General features: G+C 35.0%; 1 protein-coding gene across 11 annotated transcripts in view; it reads left to right on the top strand.

The window, feature by feature from the left end:
• epha8 (eph receptor A8) overlaps positions 1 to 15,939 on the top strand; it is a 266,646-nt gene that overhangs the window by 246,300 nt on the left and 4,407 nt on the right. For all 11 annotated transcript variants that reach the window (XM_073917077.1, XM_073917081.1, XM_073917076.1 and 8 more), the window contains 7 exons: positions 3,202 to 3,269; positions 3,457 to 3,582; positions 9,633 to 9,818; positions 11,663 to 11,724; positions 11,838 to 12,047; positions 13,019 to 13,168; positions 14,303 to 14,493. In XM_073917077.1, coding sequence (XP_073773178.1) covers positions 3,202 to 3,269; positions 3,457 to 3,582; positions 9,633 to 9,818; positions 11,663 to 11,724; positions 11,838 to 12,047; positions 13,019 to 13,168; positions 14,303 to 14,493 — 993 coding nt within the window. The remainder of the gene's footprint in view (positions 1 to 3,201; positions 3,270 to 3,456; positions 3,583 to 9,632; positions 9,819 to 11,662; positions 11,725 to 11,837; positions 12,048 to 13,018; positions 13,169 to 14,302; positions 14,494 to 15,939) is intronic.

Here is a 15,939-nt window from a genome sequence, read left to right on the forward strand (position 1 = left end):
TGCAACAGCGGGGTTTCAGCAATAACAATCAAATATTTTTTCTTCTTAGAGAAATTTATTTAATCAAGCTTTTTAAAGAGGTCGTATATTTAGATTTTTTTCCTCCAAGATGTTATATCTGTCTTAAAATGTCTTTGGGAAGTTTTAGCCTAAAGATATTTTTTAAATAATGTATTTTTTATACCATGTTAAAAAAACCCGGAAACCAATTCACACTGGTTTTTAGTGTCTTTTAAATGCAAATGTGCTTCTGGTCTCCACCCTTTTTCCTCAAGAGGGCGGAGCCTTTACATTTTGTTACTGGAGTAACTAAGGCATAAGCTGTAAAGGCTCCGCCCTCTTGTGAAAATAGAGTGGAAAATAGAAGCTCGTTTGCATTTAAAAGACACACAAAACCAGTGTACTTAATTCCAATTACAAATGTAGAAAACAATCATATAGTTTTTCTTCTCTGAGAATTTGTTTTATTTAGCCTTTAAAGGAGGTCATATTTAGATTTTTTCCCTCAAAGATGTTATATCTGTCTCTAAAAGTTTTAGCCCAGAATATATTTCCCAAATCATTTATCATACCATGCTATATCTTTGTCAAGAAACACATACACACTGGTTTTGTGTGTTTTATTAAATGCAAATGAGCTTCTGTTCTCCACCCATTTTCCACAAGAGGGCGGAGCCTTTACAGTTTGTTCCTATGATACTGGAGTAACTGAGGCATAAGCTGTAAAGGCTCTGCCCTCTTGTAAAAAGAGGGTAGAGACCAGAAGCTCATTTGCATTTAAAAAGAGACACGAAACCAGTGTGCATTTGTTTCCAGTCAAAAGGTTTGTAGCATAACAATCATATTATTATTATGGTCGTATGTTTAGATTTTTATTCCCTCCAAGATGTTATATCTGTCTCTAAATGTGTGTGGGAAGTTTTAGCCTGAATATATTTCCCAAATCATTGATTATGCCATGCTAAAAACTGTTTTGTTTGGAAACAAATACAGATTGGTTTTGTGTGTCTTTTTAAATGCTAATGAGCTTCTGTTTACCACCCTTTTTCCACAAGAGGGCGGAGCCTTTACAGGTTGTTCCTCTGTCTTTGGGGTAACTGAGAAATAAGCTGTAAAGGCTCCACCCTCTTGTAAAAAGAGGGTGAGGTCCAGAAGCTCATTTGCATTTTAAAAAACACACACAAAAACAGTGTGTACTTGTTTCCACTCAAATCATTTGTAGCATAACAATCATAATATTTTTCTTTGTATAGAGGAATTTATTTAATTAAGCATTTTAAAGAGGTTGTATATAAAAAAAAGAATAATCTTCCAAGATGTTATATCAGGGTGAAGTTTTAGCCCAAAGTTAATTTACAAATAATTTATCATACCATGTTAAAAACCCTTTTGGCAGAGCCTTTACAGTTTCTTCTGCTACTGGAGTAACTGAGGCATAAACTGTAAAGACTCTGCCCTCTTGTGAAAATACGGTGGAGACCAGAAGCTCATTTGCATTTAAAAAGACACTAAAAATCAGTGTGTATTTTTTTCCAGTCAAAAGGTTTGTAGGAAACAATCATATTTTTTCTTCTTAGAGATATTGATTTAATTAAGCATTTTAAAGAGGTCTTATATTTAGATTTTTTTTTTTTCCTCCAAGATGTTATATCTGTGTCAAAAATGTGTCCGGGAAGTTTAAGCCTAAAGATATTTCCCAAATCATTTATTATACCATGCTAAAGACGCTTTTGTTTGGAAACAAATACACACTGGTTTTGTGTGTCTTTTTAAATGCAAATGAGCTTCCGTTCTTCACCCTTTTTCCACAAGAGGGCGGAGCCTTTATAGTTTGTTTCTCTGAGTAAAGCTGCGGTCACACTGGGCTTTTTCTCCTATAGACTTCCAATCATATGCACACGAATGCGTCAGACCAGAAACGCAGGGTCATGCATCAAGTTTCGCAGCAACGAACAGTGCAAAGTTCAAGCTTGGTGAACTCTGACCTGCGAAATTGCATCACTTGACTGCGTGAGACCAACCGAGGGTCAAAACACGACCTCTCTGGAAAGAAAATTTAAAACATGGAGCAATCGCTGGCTTTTTTAAATGTCTAATAAACTTGTTTAATCCCGCCCCTTTTCGATGTGCTGCACGACAGAATATCGCAAACTCCAATGTGACCACCGCTTAAGGCATAAGCAGTAAAGGCTTTGCCTTTAAGGGGTTGGAGAACAGAGCTGTAAAGGTTCCGCCCTCTTGTGAAAATAAGGTGGAGACCAGAAGCTAATTTGCATTTAAAAAGACACACAAAACCAGTGTGTACTTAAAGTTTGTAGAAAACCAATTATATTAATTTCTTCATTAAAAAATTAATTAATTAGGTTTTTTAAATATGTCATATATTTCTATATGTTTTTTTCTTCGTCTCAAAATGTGTCTGGGAAGTTGTAGCACCAAAAATATTTCACAAATCATTTATTTATTATTCCATTATTAAAACTTTTTTGTCAGGAAACAATTATACACTGGTTTTGTGTGTCTTTTTAAATGCAAATCCTGCTTGTGGAAAGAGGGCGGAGCCTTTACACCTTGTGTTACTAGAGTAACTAAAGCATAAGCTGTAAAGGCTCTGCCCTCTTGTGAAAGTAGGGTGGAGACCAGAAGCTCATTTGCATTTTTAACAGCACACAAAAACCAGTGTGTATTTGTATCCAGTCAAAAAGTTTTTAGCATCATATAACAAACGATTTTTGAAGTAGCCTTATAATATTGCGCTGCACTTCTGATTTGATCACATTGTTCAATTATATTTTTTATTTTGTGCTTCAAATCAAAAGTCCAGTATGATTAATCTGATCTGAAGTCTTTTATGAATTCTCTATGAAGAAAATGAATATGAAAAAGACTCAAAAAGTGAGCGCTCTTTGTTGCTTTTTGATGCCAAACACTTAAATTTCCATAAGTTAATGAATTTGATCATCACTTCAATAAACGGACACTTTTTCCAGTGTGTTTGATGTAAATATAATGCCGAGATTAAAAGGACGTTTGTTATTCTCATGTGAAGAGAAATGTCTTGATGTTCTGTGCCAATTAAGTACGGAGTTAATGAAGTTCTTTAAATTTTTTACATTTGAGTATTATTATTGTAGGATGTATATCACAAGGCTGTTTTTTATTAAATATTAATATCTGTGTGTCTGCTGGTGTGTGTTACAGACGCTGTGGGTACAGCAAAGCTTTCCAGGACTCAGACGAGGAGAAAATGCACTACCAAAATGGCCACGGTACGAGAGACACTCTTTTCCCCTGATGATTTCTCTTTTAATGAATTTTAGGCAGGAAACTATTGCCTTTTTTTTGCTCCAATATCTTGCTGTAGCCGCTGCCTGGGCCCTTCAGAGATTGTGGCTGTGACTGAAAATTGCTTTCATGCTGCAATATGTGACCAAATGCTAATTTTGTTTATTCTAGTATCATTTCCAGAAGCCAGATTTTATATTGATCCCCACACATATGAGGACCCCTGCCAGGCTGTCCACGAGTTTGCCAGAGAAATTGAAGCATCCAGGATCAAAATAGAGAAAATCATTGGTTCAGGTAAAGCTGTCCTTGGCCGTGGTGTGAAATACACCTGGGCGTCTGGGAAATGCAGGAGAAGTGCCTGAGAAAACATCTACATCATATAAAGTTGTTCGTGTTATAGAAAAGTAATAAATTTTTTTAAAAATGTACTGTATATAATGGAGTAACCAAACAATGCAACAAAATAGGTGTGTCACAATATTTAATATTTTTGTAATTATATACAGTCAGAGACAAAAGTATTAGCCCCACTGTAAGTTCTTTGTCAAATATGTATTAGGTGATCTTTAATTGAGCAGGAATTTTGGGAATTTTCTATATACAATATGTTCTATACTGTGCTCAGCATATATAAGTACACCCCTCACAAATCTCTCTTTTAAATTCATATTTTTAATAGGAAGCTATACAATATCATGTTTGTGCATATACATTAGATTAATCAGTACAGAAGCCAAATCTGGGGCGGCGCAGTGGGTAGCACGTTCGCCTCACAGCAAGAAGGTCGCTGGGTCGCTGGTTTGATCCTTGGCACAGTTGGCGTTTCTGTGTGGAGTTTGCATGTTCTCCCTGCGTTCGCGTGGGTTTCCTCCGGGTGCTCCGGTTTCCCCCACAGTCCAAAGACATGCGGTACAGGTGAATTGGGTAGGCTTAATTGTCGGTAGTGTGTGTGTGTGTATGTTTGGATGTTTCCCAGAGATGGGCTGGAAGGGCATCCGCTGCGTAAAAACTTGCTGGATAAGTTGGCGGTTCATTCCGCTGTGGCGACCCCCGATTAATAAAGGAACTAAGCCGACAAGAAAATGAATGAATGAATGAAGCCAAATCTGGAGCTTATCTAAGACAATGGTCCAAAAACTAGTACAGCCAAATTTATATGTTAGAAAAAAGAGGAAAAATCTATTAAATTGATTTTTGAAATTTTGTAAAATTTTGTTGGTTGTAATTTATTTTTGTAATTTATTTTTGCAATATTTTGCTTGATATTATTTGTATTATCTTTCAATTTCTAATTTTGTTTGGTGACTAAAATATTATTTTAATAAATATATCTGTTTAATAAATGTGTTTTGTTTAAATGCAGCAAAATACATTACCTATATTCACTGGGAAACAGATAAAAATATTCATTTTCAAAATGGGGTATACTCATAGATGCTGAGCACTGTATTTGAGCAACAGCACACTTGTAGCATAGGCAATATGGCTGTATATCGGCACTGGTGGGAGGCGTGCGTTGGCTCGAGGCTGCAGATTGAATGCCTTAGTGTCCCACCAGTAACAATATACAGCCACATTGTATAGGGAACTACTTTTTATTCTTCGCCATTTATTCTGACACCAGAACAACAGAAACCACAACTAATCCACCAATGTCACATTAGAGCTATTATTTGAATGATTCTCTAGCGTAATGTCTAAAGTGATGACAAAACAGGTGATTTTGCTCACATTTTAAGATTATAAGGCTGAACAGCATGAAATGCCATCAGTCTAAAGAGATTTTCCAGTATTTCTCTGTTGTAATCTGGATATCACCATAATTACCACAAAAAAGGCCAAAGTAAAGCAAACACTATCAGATTACTATGGTATAAATACAGCACTACAACGTATAAAAGAGAGAGATCGACTTCGAAAGTCACTTACCTGTTTTATAATGATTTGATCAGATGTAGTTTGAAATTTACGCAGAATTTCTCTCCCCTTAGGACTTATTATGCAGTCTCTGTCGCCATCTTGTTCCAGAAGTTCAACTGTCTGCTCTGCTCAGTATGACAGGCTAATGGCCGCCAATGCTTTGAATCTCTGAAATTATAAATATTGAAAATAGGCACTTTCCTTATAAATAAACTGCGTAGTTGCAATCTAAACAACTACATTCTCGCCTTAAAAAGCCTCAAAAGTACATGATGTTGCCCAACGGCTGCAATATTTGTCAAACTGTAGTGAGTTTGTTCATCTGCTGTCACTCTATGTGTGCGTGGTAATACACAGAGGTGAAGAGGCTCTGAGTGCTGATATTGCTTTAATATCTCACAGCTATCAGCCAATCATATTCGAGAACCGGACAGAACTGTTGTATAAATAAATACATATAATACATATTTAATATTGTTGGTCTTCTGGAGAAAATCTTATTTCTCTTGAATTTTAAGCAATGTTATTAGCCCCTTTAAAAAAACATATATTTTTCAAAATATATTTGTTATTTTAGTAATTAAAAAAAAAAAATTATACATTTATAAATGTTCTTTTACAATCCTTATTTATAAATAGACAGAAAGGGGGAGTCGACCATTAATAATACCATATAGTACTTATTTTTATTGATTGATTTATTAGCAGTAGGTAGTGCTGTCGCCTCACAGCAAGAAGGTCGCTGGTTCGAGCCTTGGTTTGGTCAGTTGTCATTTATGTGTGGAGTTTGCATGTTCTCCCCGTGTTTGCGTGGGTTTCCTCCAGGTGCTCCGGTTTCCCCCACAGTCCAAAAGCCGAAAACGAATGAATGATTGATTTATCATTTTAAATATGTAAATCCTGTTCAAAATGTTTCAAACCTTTTTTTTTTTTTGAGTATAGTGTGTGAGTATCTGTGACCGCTGATCATTTTGTGACAGCTCCTGGTTTGTCCTGAACAGTGAAGCTCCTGCTGTTCTTGACAAAAAGCCTTCAGGTCCTGCACGTTCTTTGATTTCTCCACATGCTCTGCTCATTCCAGCTCTTCCCGCAGCGTCTGTCTGATGTGCGGCTCCATCTCTGACTCTTCAGTATCTCTGACAGACTCACAACCAGCTGAAATGGCTGGAAGCACTCACTGATGCCCAACAAGAGATTCAATGATAGAAACGAAGGGTTTGAAAACTTTTGAACAGGATAGTGTGTGTGTATTATTTTGGGCCCTATCATGCAACTGGCACAATGCAGCACCACGCAAGTGCTTTTTGATAGTTTCAGGCCAGTGCAAGGTATCATGTTCTCCGATGGTGTGCTGGTGTGAAAAAGAGGTGTGTGGAGGGAAATTCTGACAATATTTTACAAAAATATTGACACAAACTTTGCTCCATAGAGATGTGTCATGGTGCGTTGTTGCATTGACCAACTAAAAGCTGGTGTAAAGTCAATGGCACAAGGTTATTTCTAATTTATTTGTTCTTGTTGTCGTTTAAAAATGCGTGTTAATAATAGGTAGATCCAAAACATGTGTAAGCATTGCTTATTATGCTCACAGGGATGCACAGCAGCACAGAAATATGTCTAAAGTCCATGTGAAATCAAAACTTAGTGTTTATTGAACTGACTTTTACTAAAAATGTTTTACTAAAACTTTTACTGTATATTTCCTTCTAACATTGTTAATTTATTAAAATCGCAAAACACAAATGAATTACGGTTACTTCAGAGCTACCATAGCAGTCAAATTGACCACATGCGTTTCAGTTGTCTGCTACTTTTGCCCATGACTTTAAATATGCGTGCCTCTGTTGCCTTGCAACTTCCTGCTAACAAGAACATGACTTTACTTCAGATATGTCTTTTGAAAACAGCATAAGTAAAACAGTAGCAATGGCAAGTCTTCCCAACGGGTAAAACCACCAACAATTAAGAATGTGTTACTACATGGTGTCATGGCTTTGCAATCAAAAAACGTCATTATAATGGAAGTCAACGGGGCAAAAACAGCCACGAACATAACAAACGGGTAGTAAAATACCCAAAGTGTTTTGTTGAATTTTTTTTTTTATAATTATTTTTTTAGGTGTTTTTAGCCTTTAATTGATAGAATAGTGCAGAGAATTGTCAAGAAATAGTCTGGAGCAGAGAGAGAGGAAGGGTCTGCAAAGAACCTTGAGCTGGGAATCGAACTCGGTTGCTGTTGTTGAGCACCATGGTGGTAAATCAAAGTCAAAGTCAGCTTTATTGTCAATTCAGCCACATGTACCGGACATATAGAGAATTGAAATTATGTTACTCTCAGACCTATCAGGTGCCTAACATATAATGGTAATATAAAAAGAGTTTTAGCAAAGAGAAAATTTGCAATATATACAATTGTACATAAAATGTGGTCTAAAAAATAGACATAACATGTAGTCTAAAAATATACATAAGGAATAAAAAATTGTTAACAGTACAATCACATTAAGAGCATTTAGCAAATGAGTGCAAACCATAGTTATGCAGATATAGAACAGTATAGTGCAAAAGGCTTTTTCAAACATGATAATAAATATCGGCGCAATTAACCACTAGGCTATTGGCGCCGACTTTGTTGAATTTTTTAAACATTTTCAAAACATTTTCCCAAAATATGTTTCCAAAAATCATTCCATTTGCTGAAACACAAAGTTGTGGCCACATTGAAACTCAAAATCACCCCAGAGAGGATGAAAACATCCACAACAACACACAAGGGTTAAAATGGTGACCAGTGGTGGAAAGAGTATTGGAAATTTATACTCAAGTAAAAGTACCATTTAAATGTAGTACAGGTAGAGTAAAAGTATCTTGTAAATAATTCTCAAGAGTATGAGTAAAAAGTAACCCTTTTAAAAGTACTCGAGCAGTGAGTATTACACTGTGAATGTTGAAGCGTGTGTGTAAACGTAACATTCTGAAGTGCATTTAGTGATTGCCATTTGTCAATTTCAGTCATACAGTAAATGTCCTTCTTTCATCAGTGGCATGCACTGGTGTAAAGTAACTAATTACAAATACTCAAATGACTGTAATTGAGTAGTTTTTCTCAGAAATTGTAATTTACAAAGTGGTTTTACAAATGTGTACTTTTACTTTCCCTTGAGTACATTTTTAGTGCTGTATCTGTACTTTTACTCCACTATTTTCCTTCAACCTAGTCACTACACTACACCAAGAAGATGTGCAAAATCTTTACGTGCATTAAACCAGAGACTGTTTAGATGCATTCAGAACTCAAACTTCCAAACTAAAACCAACCAAATGTCATCATCTGATGATGTTACAGCTTGAAATTGTGTGGACGTTACCACTATGACGTCTATCAGCCGTTGGATTTTGGTTGCCATACCTGATGAATAAATGTCAGTATTTGATGTAAACATGATGTTAGTTTGAGATGTTTGCTCGACGTTGGATTTTGGTCACTTTCTAACACAACCTAAAATCAACCAAATATCAACGTCATTTGATGTCATTATGGGCATCAAAATAACGTTGTCCTCAGACACTGGCTAGACATTGAATTTTGGTCACCTGATATCACAACCTAAATCTAACCTAATATTAACGTTTAATGACATTGTGTGCCTGCTGGGCAATCACTATATGCACTACAGAATGTTACGTGTACACACATTTACAAATGACATGTACATGCATCAGCTTTTAACAACGTAATACTCATTACTCACTAATCTTGAGGACTTTTGAAAGAGCTACTTTTTACTCATACTTTGAGTAATATTTACAACAGATACTTTTACTCTACCTGCACTACATTTGTAGGCAAGTAATGGTTATTTTACTTAAGTATGATTTTTCAGTACTCTTTCCACCACTAACATGACAGCATCTGAACAGTCTCTCGATCATTGTGTGTAAAGATTTTGGACATCCCCTTGGACACTTTTAATGCTTCCAAACTGTTTGCCGTATTTATAAAGCGCCCATGTCTTCAGGTTCATTATGATGAGATTTACTTTCTATGTGCAATTTGATTGGACAAGAATCCCTTGTCTCATCTTTTCTACTTAGCCAGTCCCCATAGACATGAACAAATAAAGTAGTGACTGCAGGTTGAAGGAAAATAGTGGAGTAAAAGTACAGACACGGCACTAAAAATGAACTCAAGGGAAAGTAAAAATACACATTGTTAAAACAACTTAGTAAAGTAAAATTCCTGACTAAAACTACTCAATTACTGTCATTTGAGTATTTGTACTTTGCTACTTTACACCACTGATTTGGACACTCTAAATGCATCTCTAAGTGCTGTGTGCTTTAGACCATGCTCTTAGTTCATTAAAACAGAGGCTGTGATGGGAGCGTGATTATGAACTGTCCTCTGTTCTGGCGCTCTTCAGGAGAGTTTGGGGAAGTGTGTTACGGCCGGATGAAGCTGCCGGGGAAACGTGACGTCCCGGTGGCTCTGAAGACTCTTAAAGCCGGATACACCGAGAAGCAGAGGAGAGATTTCCTGGCTGAAGCCAGCATTATGGCACAGTTCGACCACCCAAACGTCATCCACCTCGAGGGGGTGGTTACTCGCAGTAAGAACCAAACACGTCTTTTTGTGTTCATGCACTTGTATTTATTTGCTGGAATGCGATATTTAATCATTTATGAATGCTTGTATGTTTATACTCTGTAAAAACCAATATGTTGACTTAAGAGTAAATTTGTTGCCTAACAATTATTAAGTAGACTTACTATGTGCATAATTATAAAAGTTAAGTCAATGGGTTTACTGACTTTACGGAAAATCAACTTTCAAAGTTAAAGTTACTGATCGCTTAAAAAAAGATAGATAGATAGATAGATAGATAGATAGATAGATAGATAGATAGATAGATAGATAGATAGATAGATAGATAGATGGATAGATAGATGGATAGATGGAGAGATAGATATACATATCTAAATACATACATATATACTGTATATATATGTATATGTATGTGTGTGTGTGTGTGTGTATATATATATATATATATATATATATATATATATATATATATATATATATATATATATATATATATATATATAGTTCAATTAAAAAAGACATTTATTTATTCATTTTTTGTTGTGTTCTTTTTAATAATAAATTAAAATGTAATGCTATTACTTATATTGTCATATTTGTAAATGAATGCTTTATCTTATAAATTTATTACAGTGTATAGATTATAATTAATCAGTTTATTGAATTATTATTATTATAAAATAAAAAATTACATATATATATATATATATATATATATATATATATATTACATAAAACAATTTAAATATATTTTACAAATATATAATTTATAAATAAATACATTATAGTTTATTAAATTGTATATGATATGTAAAATATGGTCATATAAAAATGTTATATATCGTTTTAAAATCAGTCATTTCAATTATAATTTTTGTAAAAATTCAGTTGTATTGAAACCTAAAAGTTCAAATTAAGTTTGTAAATATAAAAATATACAAAAATGGTAAATATTATTTGAAAATCAATAGTTTAATTATATATTTTTCAATTCAATACTATTAAATCTTGAAGTTCTAATTAATTTTGTAGATATAAAAATATCTAAAATAAGATACAATAAAAATATGGTATGAGCGGTGTGGTGACGCAGTGGGTAGCGCTGTCCCCTTGCAGCAAGAAGGTCGCTGGTTCAAGCCTCGGCTTGGTCAGTTGGCATTTCTGTGTAAAGTTTGCATGTTCTCCCTGTGTTGGCGTGGGTTTCCTCCAGAGACATGCACTATAGTTGAAATGAATAAGCTAAAATGTCTGTAGTGTATGTGTGTGAATGAGAGTGGGTGCTACAGCTGGAAGAGCATCCGCTGCGTAAAACATATGCTTGATAAGTTGCCGGTTCATTCCGCTGTGGTAAACCCCAGATTAATAATAGGACTAAGCCGAAAAGAAAATGAATGAATGAATGAATAGTATGGTATATAATAATCTAAAATCAGTCATTTAAAGTATTTTCTTTTAATTGTATTGAATCTTAAAAGTTCAAATAAATTGTGTTAATATTTACATAAATCAACTCAAATCAACTCATTGTGAATTTATCCATAGATTTCTTAAGTAAGTAGTCTTGTATTATATATATATATATATATATATATAATCTGCACTGTAAACCCTATTGTGTTGAAATATAAAACCCCTTCAGCTTCCTGATCACCCTGTCTAGGTTTATCTCTTAATAATGACCGGCTGAATGTACACTGGTCCTCAAGTAAATCAATAATTCACCCACAGCAGAGTAAAAAGTGAAGAAAACAAAAAAACTCCAATTTCTCTTGCATCATCTCTCCAATCTCCTGACATCTTCTTCTCCGTCTTTTTTTCTTCTCTGTGTTTTCTGCGTTCTCCACCAAGGCAAACCGGTAATGATCATCACAGAGTACATGGAGAACGGCTCCTTGGACTCTTTCTTGAGGGTCTGTAAACACGTTTCCGTTTGTTCTCTTATATCTCTGCAGTTCAGCTTCGCCTCAGCGAATCTCCCTGTGAAGCCCAGTTCAATCTTTTCTTTCTCTCCTCCTGCAAACAGAGACACGACGGTCAGTTCACCATTATTCAGCTGGTTGGGATTCTGCGTGGCATCGCGGCTGGCATGACTTACTTGGCTGATCTGGGTTACGTCCACCGGGATTTGGCCGCCAGAAACGTTCTGGTCAACAGTAATCTGGTGTGCAAGATCTCAGACTTCGGGCTTTCACGAGTGCTGGAGGACGATCCTGATGCAGCGTATACCACCAGCGTGAGTTTAACACACTGTTTACTGTTGTAAAGCATATGCTGGATAAGTTGGCGGTTCATTCCGCTGTGGCGAGCCCTTATTAATAAAAAGATTAGGCCGAAAAGAAAATGAATGAATGAATGAATAAAATATAAAACTAAATTTAATGAATAAAATAAAATTAGATTAACACTGCACAACACGGGTAAGATGTCTGATACCGCTTTAATTATTATTGTGAAAAGGCTATATTTTATGTAAACACATGCGCTATTAGTAAATTGCATGTAGTGTATAAGTGCATGTGTAAATGGTGTATGTGTAACGGAGGCCAGCTAGTAAGTGCCGTGCAGGTAAACCTCACTCCTCTGACCACTATAGGTGCTCTAGTGTCAGATGCTTGAGGCTATGGTCTTTAGCCTTCTTGGTAGAGCAACCAACTCCCTTGCGGAAGGTCGCCGGTTCGATACCAGCTCGGAGCGGGTTGGGTGGCGTAGGACCGGCGGGGTTACATTGGTGTCGTGACCTGGATGGGAGTGAGGTTTAGGGGGCAGAGTGTAATGGAGGCCAGCTAGTAAGTGCTGTGCAGGTAAACCTCACTCCTCTGACCTCTAAAGGTGCTCTAGTGACAGATGCTAGAGGCCATGGCCTTTAGCCTTCTTGGTAGAGCAACCGACACCTATGCAGAAGGTGACTGGTTCAATACCAGCTTGGAGCGGGTTGGGTGGCGTTGGACAGGCGGGGCTACATATGGTTATATATGTTTCTCAGTACTGGGCTGCAGTATCCGCTGCGTAAAACATATGCTGAAATAGTTGACAGTCCATTCCACTATGGCAACCTCTGATAAATAAGGGACTAAGCCGAAGGAAAATGAATGAATCAATTTTGTTTTTCAAACATCATATAAAAACTGTTGCTGTTTGCAGCAAATTCATCTTTTTTTACACGTGAATGCTGGTTATTTTTCCTCCCTTTCTGTGTAATTTCAGGGAGGGAAGATCCCCATCCGCTGGACAGCACCGGAGGCCATCGCCTATCGAAAGTTTTCCTCCTCCAGTGATGTGTGGAGTTATGGAGTGGTGATGTGGGAAGTGATGTCATATGGAGAACAGCCATATTGGAACTTGACCAACAGAGATGTGGGTCTAAACTACACTTGCCCTTAAAACTATGAGCTGTTTTATAAGTAGTTTGCTGGCATACAGCAGGGAAAAAAATCTTAATATGAGTATTTTGACATATTATCATGCAGTAGGTAAATTAGGTAAATTAAGTAAATGTAGGATTTTATAATTATTTGATAATCCTTAAAATCAAAATAATATTTAAAAAGCACAAAGTTGTTATTATTATAATTTTACTGTTATTATTATTATTATTAATATTATTCTTATTATTATTATATTGTTGTTATTATTATTATTGTTATTAATATTATTTTTATTATTATATTGTTGTTTTTGTTGTTGTTGTTGTTGTTGTTGACTTGAAACCTTTAAACCAAATCAATATTAAAACGTTTTATTATTAAAAGTATAAAATGTTATTATTATTATTAATATTATTATTATTATTATAATTATTATTGTTGTTGTTGTTGTTGTTGATATGAAGCATTTAAACCAAAATAGCATTAAAATAGGTTAATTAACTATTATTATTAATATTGTAATTATTTTTTGGTTATTATCATTATTATTATTGTTGTTGTTGTTGTTGTTGTTGTTGTTGTTGTTGTTGTTGTTGTTGTTGTTGTTGATGATGATGTTAAGCCTTTAAACCAAAATAATTTTAAAACGTTTTATTAATAAAAGTATTTATTATTATTATTATTATTATTATTATTATTATTATTATTATTATTATTATTAATGATATTGTTGTTGTTTTTTGTTGTTGTTATTGATAATAAGCCTTAAAACCAAAATAACATTACAAAACACAAGATAACTAACTATTATTATTATTATTATTATTATTATTATTATTATTATTCTAACAATATCAAGAAGAAGAATAATGACAAAAAAAAAGTAATTTTAACAATCATTTTAATTGTTTCCACAGCTATTAAGGTAGTATTTTTTTATTTTAATTAAAATGAATTATAATATTCTTAACACCTTTGGCTAAATTTATTTTGGCATTAAATTGCAGTAAACTAGAACAAAAATGAACCTGTCTTCATAGAAATGCTACTTTTTTGACAAACTGAAAAGTTAATGCAATATCTCACATATAAATTCTTTCTTTTTTTTTTTTTTTTACCTCAGGTGATCAAGTCCGTAGAGGAGGGTTACCGTCTCCCAGCCCCCATGGGCTGCCCCGGGGCCCTCCACACCCTCATGCTGGACTGCTGGCAGAAAGACCGCAACGAAAGACCCAAATTCTGCCAGATCGTCACAGTCCTGGACAAACTGATCCGCACTCCTGAAACACTCAAATCAGTGGAAACATTGTGCAGGTGAGCTCCTGTAATTAATACAATCCTAATGGATAATAAAAGCAATGTGTCATTCAATAAAATTATAAATAAGTATATATATATATATATATATATATATATATATATATATATATATATATATATATAAATTTATATATCACTTTAATAATGCACACATCTAACATTATAATGAAAAGCATTCGACTGCTTTCTTAACTTTTTATGCTCATTTAAGACAAAATTAGCTGTTTTGAAAAAAAAAACACCAAGATTGAGATATTTATTATTATTATTATTATTATTATTATTATTATTATTATTATTATGTGTGTATGTCTGTTTAAACACGCACCTAAAAGCCAGACTCTCCGCTTCAAATCGCGTGTATAGAATCTGTTTGGGAAACAGCGTCTGTTTATCACTATGGAGCACGTCAGCTGACAGTAATGCACCATTATATGACTGTTTTGAGGATTGTATAGGACGGGCGACGGCACCTGTAATTAAAAGGAAAGGGAATCGCACCGTGTTTAATATTTATAAGTTTTTTCATGTTTTCATTCCTAAACACAGCGAAAGCACAGCAGAACAGACTCACAATTAAGAGCAAGGGGCGACCCCTGGTGGTTCGGCGGTATGGGTTGCGTATAGGGAGGCTCAGCTGTTCAGAGAAAGAGTAAAAATACGGGAGAAATATGGGAAAATAGCTTTACGGGATGATAGCGGGATAGAACAGTAAAATACGGAAGAATCCCGGAAAAATTGGGAGGGCTGACAGATATGCTAGAACAGCGGTTCTCAAACGTTTTTCATCAAGTACCACCTTAGAAAAAAATTGTCTCTCCAAATACCACTAAAATGAGCAGTATTGAAATACAGTAGTGTAGTAGGCCCAGTAAATCAGCTACAACTCTGCACAGTTAAAAAACCTGGCAGATTAGCTCAGAAATTTAGGCTATACATCATATATGGCATATTATATACATAATTTTTAATCCATTTTGAAATGTATGTAGCATGTACATGACATATTTCATTCCTCCCTGTACCACTAGAAGGAAGCCAGCGTAGCACTAGTGGTACACGTACCACAGTTTGAGAACCACTGTGCTAGAAGATCCACTACCTGCTTAATGAACTGTGTTCGTATACTCTTCTGCCGTTTCCAATGAGAGCAACTTCTAATGAGATCGAATGCTACAGCTATTGACACTTATATTGCCGTGTATAAAGAACACATCAGCATACACACCAACCCATTGAGTGCCCTTTATAGTTAGTGACTTCGTTTTGAATAGAACTTGTGGAAAGATAACCACCTCTGTCTTCCTTGTCTACCAGCGTGACATGAACATTATGTTTAATTTGTTTAAATTCAGCCCATATAAATTGTTTGCAACAATTTAGCAAAAAAAAATTCGGTCAAGGTGAATTGAACAACACAAATAATATTAACTGCCGAAG

This window comes from Danio rerio, chromosome 11 (genome assembly GCF_049306965.1).
Source record: "Danio rerio strain Tuebingen ecotype United States chromosome 11, GRCz12tu, whole genome shotgun sequence".
Taxonomy (NCBI): domain Eukaryota; kingdom Metazoa; phylum Chordata; class Actinopteri; order Cypriniformes; family Danionidae; genus Danio; species Danio rerio.